The sequence below is a fragment of the Ailuropoda melanoleuca genome, chromosome 8, assembly GCF_002007445.2.
Source record: "Ailuropoda melanoleuca isolate Jingjing chromosome 8, ASM200744v2, whole genome shotgun sequence".
Classification (NCBI taxonomy): domain Eukaryota; kingdom Metazoa; phylum Chordata; class Mammalia; order Carnivora; family Ursidae; genus Ailuropoda; species Ailuropoda melanoleuca.
Window position 1 is genome coordinate 102179121 of NC_048225.1, and position 15474 is coordinate 102194594.

At 41.2% G+C, this 15474-nt stretch overlaps 1 protein-coding gene across 6 annotated transcripts in view; it reads left to right on the top strand.

Annotated features, from left to right (window-relative positions):
• PPP1R12B (protein phosphatase 1 regulatory subunit 12B) overlaps positions 1–15474 on the top strand; it is a 204915-nt gene that overhangs the window by 173404 nt on the left and 16037 nt on the right. For 5 of the 6 annotated variants that reach the window (XM_034667049.1, XM_034667048.1, XM_034667051.1 and 2 more), the window contains 2 exons: positions 11030–11046; positions 14562–14706. In XM_034667049.1, the coding sequence (XP_034522940.1) occupies positions 11030–11046; positions 14562–14706 (162 nt within the window). The remainder of the gene's footprint in view (positions 1–11029; positions 11047–14561; positions 14707–15474) is intronic. The other variant, XR_004627338.1, reaches the window with a different exon arrangement.

Sequence of the window (15474 nt, forward strand, 5' to 3'; positions counted from 1 at the left end):
GTGCAGTTCCAAGCACTTATATTTATTGTCTCATTTAGTGTTTTTGATAACATTATACACTGGGTACCATTTCCCCTACTTTACTGATGAGGACAGTGAGGCAGAGAGAAGTTAAATAATTAGCTAAGACCACCTGACAAGTAAATGCTGGAGCACTTAACGAGTAAGCCTTGTAGCCAATCCAGTGAGTCTGCTATGTCTCCAGTAGACAACTCCTGAATTACTGCTAATATCCCTGACTACTGAATCTATTTCGAAAAGAGAGACTGTGATCATTAAACCTTATATAAAGGAGGAAAATCTTTACAGAATAATTTAGGAAGAAACAAATCTAAATTAATAAAAAGTCAGAATTTTGCATCATCTCAAATAGATAGTTTTATTATTTGTAAGTATCTAGGGTAAAACTGTTGCTAAGGAGCAACGATCTGCTATACCCTTAAAGGTAGTAATCTAGAATTTTTAGTGAGTGTATCAGTTGTATGTAAGTAGTTACTCTAAAGCCATTTGTAAGTGCTCAAAAATAGATCCTTTAAGCAAGGTCATTTCTCTTATTTTGTTTATGCTATTATAATTTCCTTTATAAAGTAATTTTTAAACAGATGGTAAAAGGGGCACCTGGGTGGCTTAGTTGGTTAAGCATCCAACTCTTGATTTTGGCTCAGGTCATGATCTCAGGTTGTAATACTGTAATACCCTGCATTGGGCTCTGTGCTGGGTGTAGAGCCTTCCTAAGATTCTCTCCCTCTGCCCCTCCCCACCTCTATAAATAAATAAATAAATAAATAAATAAATAAATAAATAAATAAAAGATGGTACAAAGGTATGCTTGAATTCAGGACTTGTTAAATTATAACAAGTTCTGAATTCCAAGAGCCTGAATTACTGAAGATTTTCTTATCTGAGGGACCCTTATCCTGCCAAAAATCAAACAGACTGCAAATACTTCCCCTCTCCCAAATTTCTTCATTGTAAAATACCTGTTTTGTTTAGGGAGCAAAATTTAGCCCCCTATATACAAAGAATCTTCCACATCTGAGACCTACGTTCTATATGGGGGGTATAAAAGGTTTTTAGTGGAAGAATCAAATTCAGTGGAATCAAATTTAGTGGAAGAATGAAAAAAAAAAAAAAAAGCTTCTGTTATCTTTTAGAGCTTCCAGTAGCACTTTGGGACAACTGTGACCCTAACAAGGTCCCAACTAGTGCCAGACTTCTTACAAGTCACTCATGACCACCTAGTTTCAAACTCCAGACTGATGAACCTGTTAGGCCTGTTCTTCCCATGAAGCCTTGCTGAAAATCTGTAGTTAGTATTGGTCTCTCTCTTTTCTGGCTACTTTTTAATTTGCTGTATGTAGCAGAAAGTCTAGTGTTAGATCACTTTCTTGCATCACTCTCATTGTTTTATGGATATGCTTATGTTTCCTCCCCAAAGAAGAGCTCTTTGATATCAGAGAACCATGTCTTAGATTCTGTGCATATCTATTTTATTCCTCTAAGTATCACTCACAGAGCTGGGCACACAAAGGCACTTAATATAAATACAAGGAATGAATACTGCTGCCTAATTAAATCTGATCTCTGTTCCTATCCCATTTGGCCTCCTGGAAAGGAGTCAAAAGCCACACACTAGAAAACCCTATTTCTGAAATGAAGGCCAACCATAGGTCTTCCTGGGGCAATTCAGATACCTATTTATTGCAGTTTCCTAGTGCATCTATAGCTCTAAAATATGTGAGTTAATATTTTGGTTTCTGTGGGGACAGAAAGAGAAAAGGCTAAGAGCAGAGGAAGTCCCTGACCTTCTGTGGGACCTACTTAGAAGTAAAAAGGTTTACCTTATGTTATTTAGGTTCCCAAGTATTTATTTCCTCTTGAAATACGAGGTCTGGAGAGCCTCACTAAGCCCTTTGCAAAGGTTTTGATTCATAGCCTAGTCCAAATTTAAAATAACTGCTGCCTGGGCAGGCTGTTGTGCTATGATATTTACCTTGTTAAAAAAAAAATCCATCTTTTCCCAGGCTTCGGGAATGGAGAGCTTAATGCCTAAAAGAGGTGTTAGTGGTGATTAGTAACAGCATCTATTGAAGAGCCTTTTTTTCCCCCCAAGATTTTATTTATTTATTTATTTATTTATTTATTTATTTATTTGAGAGAGTGGGAGAGAGAGAGCATGAGCCGGGGTGGGGGGAGAAGGCAGAGGGAGAAGCAGACTCCCCACTGAGCAGGGAGCCCGACACAGGGCTCGGTCTCAGGACCCTGGGATCATGACCTGAGCTGAAGGCAGATGCTTCACCGACTGAGCCATCCAGGTGCCCCTCTATTGAAGAGCCTTCACGGAGGACTGGGATGAGACCCAGAAGCTGACTTAGAGACTTCTAAATGTATGACTTCTTGTATGCAGTACCCAACAGTATCCGGTGGGGGAGGGGGCAGGGTGAAAAGATCAGGCTTCTTTTCTTGTTGTTCACTAAGCCCTGCTCTTTTGAATCCTCTGAATGTACCATGGGCTACCATAGTTTCAGGCGTCTGGACATAGCAGTGAGGACCTAAAACTCTGAGCTATGGGGAAAGTAAAAATATGTGTTAAATGTGAGAAATGTGACCCACATGCTAGAGTCACAAGTTTTAGAGCTACTCATTCTCATTGGTCGTTTTCATCATATGTGATATGCATCATGTGAAAGGCTAGACAGAGAATGTGCCTGCGCCTGCAGATGTATTCATGGATCCGAACGGCTTACAAATTATCTTAAATATAAAGTGGCTTGCCTTGGATATTTTAGGGAGGCCTTAGTGTATGCATGTATTTCCTTCTATAATAAGTGTGATTTGTGAGTTCCAAAAACTTGAAAAATTCTTCGGTAGCTAGAAATATCCACAGAGAAAAGGTACAGGCCTGTATAGAAAATAAGAACTGTAAAATTCCAATATTTAGGTAGCATGATATATACATACAACAAAAGATATCTGTTTCTATAATTTAATAAACAATGATTTATCTTTTAAAATGTAGTGAGATGTCTAGAAAAATGTGAGGTGGCATTACATCATCTCAATTCTACATGCAATATTTGATTGACTGGATAGTGACAATCTGGCAATGATATTTCTCGGAAATATTTATGATATAGGGGCGCCTGGGTGGCTCATTTGGTTAAATGGCTGCTTTCGACTCAGGTCATGATCTCAGGGCCCTGGGCTCTCTGCTCAGTGGGGAGTCTCCTTCTCCCTCTCCTTCGGCTGATGTGCACTCACTCTGAAAACTTAAAAAAAAAAAAAAAAGAAATATTTATGATATAAACTGAATGTTAAGTCCTGTATTTCTTGACCTTGTTTTTGTTCCATGGGTATTAAATAATTGGGAAAGACACATCAAGGAGTATAATATGATAAAGTTATATGTAACTTGATGCTTTTAAAAGCAGATTTTACTTGGAAGCACGCTCTCAGGCACATGCACCTGCTTGCGTGGATGCATACTTTCCACAGCGCAAGACCGTGCTCTCAGCATCATTCTCGTTCTGAATGCGTATAATCACCCAACTGCAGCTGACTGGCCATATCCGATTGATATTTCTTACTTTGAGGAAGTTATAAACTAGACCATGTTCTTTTTAAAAAGGGATCCTTGTGGTAGTTGGAGTTCTAAAATGGCTCCCCAGAGATGTCCTGGCCTAATCCAGAGCCCAGAAATATGATGAGATAGTTCTCCTCTGATTATGTTATGTGGCACAATTCCCCTAAAGACAGGGAGATTTTTCTGGATGGGCCTGATCTAATCACGACCCCCCCCTTTTTTTTTAATTTTTTTTTAAGATTTTATTTTTTATTTATTTGACAGAGAGAGAGAGACAGCCAGTGAGAGAGGGAACACAAGCAGGGGGAGTGAGAGAGGAAGAAGCAGACTCCTAGCAGAGCAGGGAGCCCAATGCGGGTCTCGATCCTGGGACCCTGGGATCCTGGGATCATGACCTGAGCGAAGGCAGACACTTAACAACTGAGCCACCCAGGCGCCCCATAATCACATGACCCCTTAAAAGCAGAAAGCTTTCTTGGCTGATGACAGAGGGGAAGCCAGAGAAATCTGAAGTGTGAAAAGGACTCAGTGTGCTGTTGTTGGCTTGAAGATGGAAGGGGCCATGTGAGAAGGAATGTGGGCACCTCTAGGAGCAGTGAGCAGCCACCAGCTGACAGCCAGCAAGGAAATGGAGATCTAAGACCAACAGCCACAAGACACTGGATTCTGCCAACACCCTGAATGATCTTAAAAGCAGATTTTTCCCCCAGAGCCTCCAGACAGGAGCCCAGCCAGCAGACACCTTGATTTCTGCCCAGTGAGAGCGTGAGCAGGGAACCCAGTAGAGCTGACTTCTGACCTGCAAAGACTGTGAGATAATAAATGGATGTGTTGAACCACTACATTTTATTATAATTTGTTGACAGCAGCAATAGAAAACTAATGCAACTGAAATTTTTTATGATATTAAATATTAATTTTTTAGATGTGGAGAAAAAAAACCCAATACAGGCCTCTCATCATCTCTATTCTCTACGGTCACACCTTTGTGTAAATCTTGAAAGTTTTGTTCCACCCCGATGTATTTTTCCAAATTGTGCAGGATCCCCAAGTATATTACCAGACTAATATAGACTCAGAAAGATCCCTTTCAAAGCTAGACCAGTAGCCCCTCCTTTCAAGTTTCTCAAGAATCCCATCTGTTTGCTTTGTAAAGAGTATTCTTTCCTCAAGGTAGAAAGCTAGAAACCTTTGTCTCTCTTAGACATATGTAGGAAGCCAGAATGATTCTTAAGCTCAAGAACTTATAGAATTATATTACTTGTCAATTAGCTCCAATAATGAGTAGATTTGCAGTAGCCCTACAAATCCAAAAGGTCCATGTTGCATGGAGCCACACTCCCATCGTTGACTTGTTCATCATCAGTCATTAATCTGAGAACACTGAAGGGAAAGGCTGGTTCTCCGTAGGCCATCCCAGAATAGCTCAAATTGTTTCCCCTGGCTCAGCTAGTGTACAAAAACATGATATAAAATGTTCTTTCTGCTTAGTCCCTTTCAGGGAAAATGTAAATAGGAGATTTTTTCCCATCACTGTGGGGTCAGGCCCTAACTCCAAAGGAACATAAGTTAAACCCCTTTCAGTCTTGGCAGTAGACATGTGACTTGGTCTCATTCCTTTCCCTTGGGCCCAGCTTTCCAGAGCCACGATTTTATTTTAAACTTGGTTAAAGGAGTTTGGTTTTAATTACGTGCCTTCCTGAACTCCTGATAACTTTCAAGTTAAAAGCTTTTGTGGGGATTTTTCTAAGCCAGTCTCTGGTGTTTTGAGAGCCCTACACATTTCACAAATCAAAACCGGCCTGGTTTCTGTCCCTTTCCAGGATTGCCATCTGAATTAATGGCAATCTTCACTCTGTTCTTTTATTAGAAACAGGTCCCAACCAATGAGATTATTATGGGAGAATTTCAAGAGGCATGAAAGGAGAGGGCCTGCTTCTTGGTTTTGGAGCACTTTTTAAAACTATGGCCTATCTAGCTCATCATTCTTTTTATCTCTGTTTTCTGTGTTCATACTGGTTTCTGAATAGCTCTTAGTCTCTTCTGCTCCAGGGTCTCATTCACAATACCTAGTGCTCCCAGTTGGGCCATAAAAGCTATGAAAGTAATTCCTTCTGTGAACAGTTTTTATCTAGTTCAGACACACCGAAGTGTCTTACCTTAATGACCATCATTCGTTTGTCTTCAGTTGAAGGTAGAGGAACAATCTGTAACTAAAACACATAGAGAAGTTCCTTCTACAACTCCCTGACTAGAGCATGTAACATAACACACGTTATGTGTGTGTTAACCTGCAGATAGGGTAGAATACTCATGACTTCTCTAAGATGTATGATGTCATCACGTACAGGTTAAGCTCTTCAGACCCTATTGAAAGAGTAGAATAAGAGTAACTTCTGTTTTTAAGAGTGAGAGCCCAGGGGGTGCCTGGGTAGATCAGTTGGTTAAGCGTCTGAGTCCTGATTTCGGCTCAGGTCATGATCTCAGGGTCTTGAGATCAAGCTCCGCATCGGGCTCTGTTCAGCACGCAGTGCTTGTCCCTCTCCCTCTGCTCCTCCCCTGCTCTCTCTCTGTCTCTCATTCTCATAAATAAATAAATAAATAAATAAATAAATAAATAAATATCTTTTAAAAAAATAAAGAGACCCTGCAGAGAAAGATAGGGCTATTGCCAGAACATAAGTAAGAGGAACTCACATTACTAGCTTCCAGAAGATCCTAGATTTGGCTGGGGTCCCTGAGCCCTGTGTTGTAGGGCTTCTCCTTATTTGCTGCCTACTAAGCTGACTTCTTAGAATCGTCTCTTGGAAAACCTTCAGTGTTCATTTCCGCAGCCTGTGTTCTGCTTGCCTTCTATGATGTCACTTCCTGTCTTGCTGTTCCCCTGAGACCACTTAGGCAAACTCCCACTCTGTCTTGTCTCCCTCTCCACATTCACTCAGTACTCTCCCTGCAGGGATGGCAGACAGCTTTTTAGAAGGAGAAGCAGTGTCAGCGTAACAGTGAAACGTGCTTAGTTTGATCGACAGCAGGATGAAAAGGGAAGATTGAAGTTGAGTCTCCACCAGTTCAGCAGCTCTGCTCCTTTAACCCAAGAAACCCAAACTTTTCTCTCCCTAAATCTAACCAGTGTTTTTTTTAATCAAAAACCAGATTATCTAGAATATCAAGAAGCCAAGCAAAACAATAGTTTCCAGAGGTATTCCACCAGTGAAAAAACGAAGTAGGATCTGAAAAGTTTTTATCAGAAGCTGGGAAATTGTGCCCTAAGTCCTGTATACGTTTTTTTTGTTGTTGTTGTTGTCGTTGTTAGAGAGGGAAAGGGGGGCAGGGTGAAGGGGAGAGGAAGAGAGAGAGAGGATCTTAAGCAGGCTCCACACCCAGTGCAGAGCCCAACACGGGCTCAACTTCACAACCCTGAGATCAAGAGTCCACCACTTAACAGACTGAGCCACCCAGGTGCCCCATGTCCTATATACTTTCGGCCCTATAGAAGCTGGCTTGCCTTAAGCCCTGTAGGTGCGCACTCCTCTTAAGCTAATTCCTATTACAGTGAGAACACCATCGCCTTTAGAAATCCCAGTTGTCTTCCTTCTTGGAAATGGTCCTGTTTGTGTTACGGTAATGTGCTACCTCTGCTGTAGCCGCATCTTGGTTCATGAGGTTTAGATGCTCGCCTCTAATGGATTAGGTTGACCTTCCCAGGACATAGCTAAGGTAGCCCTTCCAAGCTGTAATTAAAAAAGCAAAACAAAACAAAAACAAAACACCCCAAGGAGTCCAGATAGCTCCAAAAGTCAGGTAAAAACGACGGGGGCGGGGGGAGGGGCTGGGAAGGAATGTTGGAAGTAGTGAGGAAAGATTAAGGATTAACTTGGAAGTCCTGCTTTCTCGGATATCTGGATCTAGGCACATTGTCTCCCCGCATATCTGCTGGATCACTCATCACCTAGACATTTTTTTATTAAAGTTCACCCCAAAATCAATTGATAGCACAAATCTTAACATGCCTTACAAAAATGATAAACAGCAGAGTGTGATACTTGCTTTTAGTTGCTCCTGGCAGGCAGAAATCGGTGTCATTCATCAGCTTCTTACATGGCTGTCTGCGGGAAACATCTGCAAGTATGCCTGTAGGGACAAGAACTGGTATGGCAGGCACAGGTTAGAGCACCCTTAGCATTGCCTTCCTCTGTGCACTGTCATCTGTGGAGAAATCCATTTAGACCTCTTGAAAACCCTGTGGAATCTACCTTTTCATATCTGCTGACTGCAGAACCTGACTGCTGCTTCGTAGTTCTAACCTATTTTTTGTTTTTAAGTGTTTAAATTTTATATCAGTGGCAGCCACACAGTACTATCCCCCCATACTATACTGTCACACGTCTGTCTGAGAACTTTCTTCGGGGTGACGATCGGACATAAATAGCTTCATAGCTGTCGTAAATGAAAAAAGGTTAATTACATGTCATTCTTATAGGAATAAATCAGTGGAAATGATTAGCATGCTTTGATATCTATCTAATGGCCAAAACTGATACCTGGTAAAATCCTAATTGCCTTGTCTTAGTGAAAAAAAAACACTTTCTTCACCATAGAGGCAACTACCAGAGTTTAAAGGGCTGGCTGAACTCAAAGCTGAAGGTGTTACTAAAATCTTACCCAACAAATGAGATATTTACAAAGAGGAAACTAAAGCATTTTCAAGTGAAGTCCCACATTTTAGGAATAACAAAGCCAATAGATAGATACACATGATTTGTCAGTAAATGAATCAGGTCTCGGTCAGTATACACCAGGCAAGGTAGACTTCCACTTCAGTTAGGAGGAAGCAAAAGAAGGCACAAGGCAGAACAGTGTGATTATACATGCTCCTCTTCCAAACCGAAGAGGTGGTGTGGCACGTCTGCCTTTGGAGAGACTGACAAGAATGGTTCTCCCATATGGGTGATGAAGTTTGAAAAAGGCAGCACTGCCTGGAAGCAGCAAGAGAAAGTAAATGCTCTCCTAAATTGTCAGACTGCTGTTTCATTTGGTTGCCTGTGAGCTCAATTCCCTGAATCAAAGGTCCTAAGTTAACTTACTACTCTAACTAACATCAGCGGCCAATACAGTATTCTTACAACCAGAAAGGAAATGGGGGAGGGAGATAGGGCAGGAGAGGAAGCTGACATTTTAAGAATGTACTTCCTCATAACTATCACATTTAATTTTTACCATAAGAGTAGCTGGTAATTTGCACAAGGTCACATAGCTGGGAGATGTCAGAGCAACAATTAGAGCTCAGGTCCAGCCAAGGACATCACACTCTTTCCCAGAGACATTAACAGTTCAGTTCAGTGAGTCTTTCCTGAGCACCCATCATGTTCTGGCACTGAGGATGTAACTGGGAAAAGTGCATGGATCACTGGTAAGGAACCCGCCCTCCCTGCCAATAACAGCAGCTCTTTTTAAAAATGTATGTAGGTATGTCTTTGTATTTCTCTAACCTTCTCTGCTCAGAATTCATGACTTTTAGGAAGCCTTTGTAGTTGGAGCCCACTGGTTAGCACCCTTACCTCCTTAGCACTTACTCACACGTGTTCCTTCCATTGCTCCCGACGAGCTTTCTGATTGTGTTCACGGTGCTCTCCTGACTCACGCAGCTTCTTCTGTGTGTGCTTCCTTGGTGCCTCTTTTGCAGGGCTTTGCACTCAGCGGGTTCTTAAATTCAGTAGACCCTTAGCATTTGCTGGTATGGAGTTCATTCTTATGAACTTCATGAATCTTTGGCATGTCAGCTTACAGTTTTCCTGGGATATGAATTTGAATTCACCCAGACGCCTTAAAGGGTGGGTCTTATCACTAAGCTGGTGCGTGGGCATTGCCAACAGTCTAGCATCTCAGTTTTACTTGAGTAGACTTGAAACGTGTTTATACATTAAGTAATTCTCGAGAGGTGATGAAAATTTCATTTCTTTGTTTGAAAGTAAGATTCGAGTAAGAGAAACAACCTTAGTTAATGTTGATAAAGTAGTCATTGATAATGTGGGCTAGGTACATGACTCTCCCTGAAGATCAGTTATAAATGTGAGACAGGGAAACTCAATTCCAGATTTGTAAGTTTTAGGATACTCAACTCCAAGTGTATGAGAATGCTAAAGATGCACCATAGACTTTTTTTACTGGCTTCCCCATCTCCAGTGGGACACATCCTCACATTAAAAAGCCTTTTTGTTTAGTCAAATGGAGCTTGACCAGGGCCATACAACAGAATCACCTGGGGGACTTTTAAAAAATACGTGTAAGAAGTCCCTACTGTAGACCTAGAGAAAGAGAGTCTCTAGGATTGACGTTGGGATATGTACATTTTGGAAAAAGTACATGAAAGAATTCTGATGAATATACTCATGGTTTAGAGAGAGAATTCCTTTCAGCAAACACTTTTGGACAGCTTTAGGAAGTGGTATATATTATGCTGTCATGCTGTGTTGGTTGACAAACCAGTGGCTTCCAGGGACTGTTTAATGCTTCTTCAACAAAGCAGTGTCATTGAGCGACTCCTCAGTAGTCAAGGGATTTATTATTCATTTTGTAGATTATTGGGCACTTGTTTCTCTTCTTCCTTCTTTTGTGTGTCCTTGAGGACTTTGTTGTTCTTCAGTATCTCCAAAGAGAAAATAAATAAATACATTCAAATCAACTGAGTTTTTATTTGCCTGAGTTCTTTAAAAAAAAAAAAAGCAGAAATAAGAGGATAACGGTCATCTATGATTTTTGAAAATGTAAAATATTCACATAATCATTTTTTGTTATTTGTTTACAACCATAGACAGACCATCAATAGATAACCAAGCTTACAATTTGCATCTACAAAACTCCTTTCTCCTGAGACCTCAAAGTACTTTCTTACTCTTCTCATTTTCTAACCGCCATCCTAGAGACTAGGATGGGACTTCCCCATGCCCGCACCCTCTTGCTCACCTTTCACTAGAGGTCTATTCTAGGATAAAGCCAGGAACTGTCCTGAGTTTTAATATTTGTAGATTGCGGTATTCATTTAGGGCAGGGTTGGGGGTTTGTGAATTGAAGGAAGCTAGTAGAATGGCTGTCGAGATCCAGAGAGGCTAAATGCCGCACCGAAAATCAGTCCCTCCCAGAACACAAGGTTGGTTTGTTAGTTGAGTAGTAGATAAGGGTGCATGTGCAGTTTTTGATCATATTACAGTTTGCTGACTTCCAGTTAAAAAAGATGCTTTCCACAGTCTCCAATCTGCTGAGTCATGGAAGACTAGCTAAGTAGCCTTTTGTGCAGTCGGTTGAATTGCTTTTCTTAAATTGCACCCATATATCCAAGTGTGAAGTTGAGACATCTGATTTGAAAAGTGCATTTATAAATGGAAATAATAATTATCAGTCCCTTGCTAATGCTGGTTTTGTTTTTGTTTTGTCTCTTCCTTTCTCTAGCATGAAAGACTTTCTAGGTAAGACCTTTCCCTATTTTATATGCATGCTTTTAATACTTGTGAGAAGTGCATGTCTAATTAAACTTAGCTTTATATTGTGTACTCATATTTCTCACATCCTTTCCTTCCTTTTCATTTCCTCAGCCACCACAGTAGTTCAGACTTTTATTATTTCCTGCCTAAGTTAATGCAGTAGCTTTTCGGCTCACCTCCTGCCTTCACATTCTCCTCCTTCCAATTCATTTCGTGTACTTCCACCACATTAATTTTCCTATAGCACCTACCAGGCACTGTGCTAAAAGACCAACATGAAAAAATCCTGTCCTCACCTTCGGGAAGGGCGGAGACAGTAGTAGAGACAGGTATTGTGAGCAGAGAGAAGAGGCCATTAGCCTCTTCTGGTGGTTCAGGGAAGACTTTGTTGCAGGGTACATGCCCAAACTGAGATTGAGTTTAGATACTGTCATTTAATAGTGGACCTAACACGATTCACTGTGCCTAGATGGTGCTCTGGAATAATTTATTGAATGAGCTAAAGACCAGTGTTGCAATTGCTGAAAAATTAAGGAAGCAGATCAGAGTTTGGGGAATGATCCTCTCTAATTTTTCACCTAGCATCTGAGGATACAAAACTGATCTTCCTGAAGAACAAAATAAAAAATAATAAGGACTGTGGAGCCAAAAGTATGAACCTCTCCCTTTCCACTTTTCCTCTGATAGGAAATTAAGAAGAGATTCGGTGAAAATGTAGTTAATGGGATAACATAGGACGAATGAATCTTATAATTTGTTTGATAATTGAGCTTATTCTACCCTAATGATATATTTCAAAATGTATAAACTTGCATGGATTCTTCCTCTGCTTACCCTCTCAACAGGCACCAGCCGAAGATGAATAATTTACATCTAACCTAGCAGAAAATTAGTTTTGTGAAATTGGTGGAGAGTGGTATTTTGCTATAATTTTTTGTGAATTCTTTTATATTATAATAGCCATTTATGAAAAGACACTTTCCCTGTAGACCTCAAAATACGCTATAAAACTAATGGTTAAAACAGGTATTAGTTCAAGAATAAACAAAGATATCAGTGGAACCTAGTAGATAGTCCCCCCAAAAGTCATGTGTACAAGGTGATTTTTCAACTCTGGGGGGGAAGAGTTATTTAATAAGTGATCATTGGGACAACTGACTGTCTGTTTGGGAAAACAGATCCTTCCCTGAAGCCATATCAAAAAACAAAAACGAAACCAGATTCCAGATGGATTACAGTTTTAAGAGAAAATGATCTTACTACAAAAGCAATAGAAGAGAATATTTATAATCTTTATATAGGAAGACTCTCCCAGGCATGGTACCGTAAGGGTAAAAATTGTCCAGTTTTGTTATATAAAATGTAAAATCTCTGCTAGTAATAGACACCATAAACAGAGACAAAAAGTAAAGTGGGAAAAAATATTTGCAGCTTATGTTAGATAGTTTTAAAAGCCTTGCTATATAGGAAGCTCCCACAGTGTGACAAGCCAAAGAGTACCAAAGACTCTGAATAGACAATTCAGAAATGAAGATAAGTAACCAAAGATACTAACCCTTCCTAGTGATCTACAAATGTTAAAATTAACGACAGTGTTTCTCCTCTTGGATTAGAAAGGATTAAACTCTCTGAAGGACAGTATAACAATACATATATCAAAATTTAGAACAGACTCATCCCTTGACCAAAGGGTTCCACTTCTAAGATTTTAGAAAGTAATTGGACAAGAAAACAATTGGACAAATGCACTAAAATTTATAGACTGGTCTTCTCACTGTAGCATCATTTCTAATAGCTAAAAAGTTCAAAATAATATGGGTGTCTGTCACTAGAATATTCAGTTACCATACAAGCACACAGTGGAAGACTGTGCGGTCATTTTTTCTTTTTTTAATGAGGCAGATCTGTTTACTTACGTGGTAAGATGCCTCCAAGCATAGTGATGAGGGAGGAGGAAGAGTTAGACAACAGTATGTATTATCTGGTTTTATTTATAAGAATATATACATTTTAACATATCTATGTGTTTAACCTTTTGCAAGGATAGGAAGTAAACTGTTAATAGTGGATTATTTCTTGAGCAGGATTGTGGAGTGACTTTCACTTTCTATTTTAGACACTTGGGTACTACTTAAATTTTTCTACAAGCATGTATTGCTTTTATAATCAGAAAAGTCAGTAAAGAGGTTTCTGTTTATAAATTTTTTTTTAAAAAAATGTAAGAAGAAAAAGTGAAGAGTGTTGTAGGACTTAGTATCTCTGTAAGACAGTGGGCAGTGATGTCATTAGGAGCTTTGTTTCTCCCCCTCTGTGTCCTCCTTATTGCTCCTCTACTTTTCCTGATACTTGTTCCAGCTCCCCCACCCCCAACTTTGGCAATAGCTACCGCAGGACAGAGCCTTCCAGTGGAAGCTCCACAGCTGTGACTCTGCACACCACCCCAGTGCGGGGAGGGAGAGCTCTGCAGGGCCGGTTTGTACGTAGCCGTCTTGTGGGCCACATTTTCATTTGGAAAGAAGAAAGTCTGAGAAAAGTGTAAACCACTATTAAGAATCAGGATGAGGGGCGCCTGGGTGGCACAGCGGTTAAAGCGTCTGCCTTCGGCTCAGAGCGTGATCCCAGAGTCCTGGGACCGAGCCCCCGATCGGGCTCCTCCGCTGGGAGTCTGCTTCTTCCTCTCCCACACCCCCCTGCTTGTGTTCCCCCTCTCACTGGCTGTCTCTCTCTCTCTATCAAATAAATAAATTTAAAATCTTTAAAAAAAAAAAGAAAGAAAGAAAGAAAGAAAGAAAGAAAGAAAGAAAGAAAGAAAGAAAGAAAAAAAGAAAGAGGGGCGCCTGNCGAACTTACCACTCCTGGAAATGAGGCCACCATCAACTGTCAGAGCTCGCCTGCTGGGAGATGTAGAAGTCCTCATCACAGGCTCACAGTCACAACGTGGACTGGAGAAAGAGGGTAGAAAAATAGCTGTTTGGGCGCGGTGGTGGTACCCTGAAATGCTTGAGATTCCAACAAACCCGCAGTGCACCTAAAAAGCATACACGCCATGCCCTCGTGGCCATCCTCCCTCCATCCCCCCGCCAGCTCAGAGCTCCAAGTCCGTGTGTTTCTGATTCATTGACAGTTCGTTGGAATCATTGTCTAAGAGCCATTGAGATCCAAGAAACTTCTGCTTTTAAAAGCACACTCTTTGAGGAAAGCTGTTCAACCCCAAACTAATTTGGAAAGCTCTAAGATTTAAGTCGGCACACGGGTCCAAACCACCAATTTTTCAAGTAAGCTCCGTTCTTGGCAAACGACAGCTCCTCCTCCAGGCTGGCGCAGCCTAGCCCCGAGGTCCGAGAATGCTGGCTGAGGAGATTCAGGGAAGGAATGTGCGTCGTTTCTGGCCAAGGCTCTCCAGTGCTTCTTAGAAAAGGCTCAGACTACCCTGCAGCGTGACCTTCCCCCCATCTCTTCATTCTTAAAACCAGCGTTTCCCTTTAATGTATCTCCCACAGGTTGGAATCAGGAGGTAGTAACCCTACAAGCAGCGATTCTTACGGTGACCGGGCCTCAGCAAGAGCCCGCCGCGAGGCCCGGGAGGCCCGCCTCGCCACCCTGACCAGCCGCGTGGAGGAGGACAGCAACAGGGATTATAAAAAAGTAGGCTCTCTTTTCAACTTTTCCGTCGTCGGGTTACAACACGTAAACCTCTCAGCCTTTTCCCCAGTGTAGAAAAATGAGTGTAGGTCCCACGAAACAGAAGAACAGGTGCTTCCGTGATAAATAGTAGTAACTGATGCCTTTCGGGTTTCTGGGTGTGCCCCACCCCTCCACCAGCTAAACACAGACCATTTCATACATTGCTTTTAGTGCAGTAAATATATGCCTCAAACCAGACGTAGAGGTACAGGAAAAAGTAAAGATCGACAGCTGTAGAAAGGGGAGATGAAGTAGTGATGTGTGTCCCGCCACGGGGAGTCATTCGGTAGGTTTCATGTCGTTAACAAACGTGCTTTTCATGAGGTCCTGTGAGCGTCAACCAACTGCTTCTTGGTGATGGTGAATGATGATCTGGTTTGGAGGGGGTTTAAAACACTTGACAGTTCATTGCCTTTGGTTCTTGCGGAAGAACACCTAGCTCCAGGGGCAGACCTGGAAACCTTCCCTTTCGAGTGCTTGAGATGCCAGGGGAGAAAACCATTTTTGTTAATGAAGTGTTTGTTTTGTTAATGTTGTGTTACGCAGAACTTGACTAAAATCAATATACACATTAGATCGGCTCTAAAAAATAATAATTCTCTTTGTATGGGGAACGACAGTGACTGTTTTTTCCCCCGGAGATGAACATTTTTGAAGTTGGAGCACCGTTCTGTCTGTGTTCAGCACCTGGAACTTCACCAGTGTTAAGAAGCAAGAAACCAGTTGGCT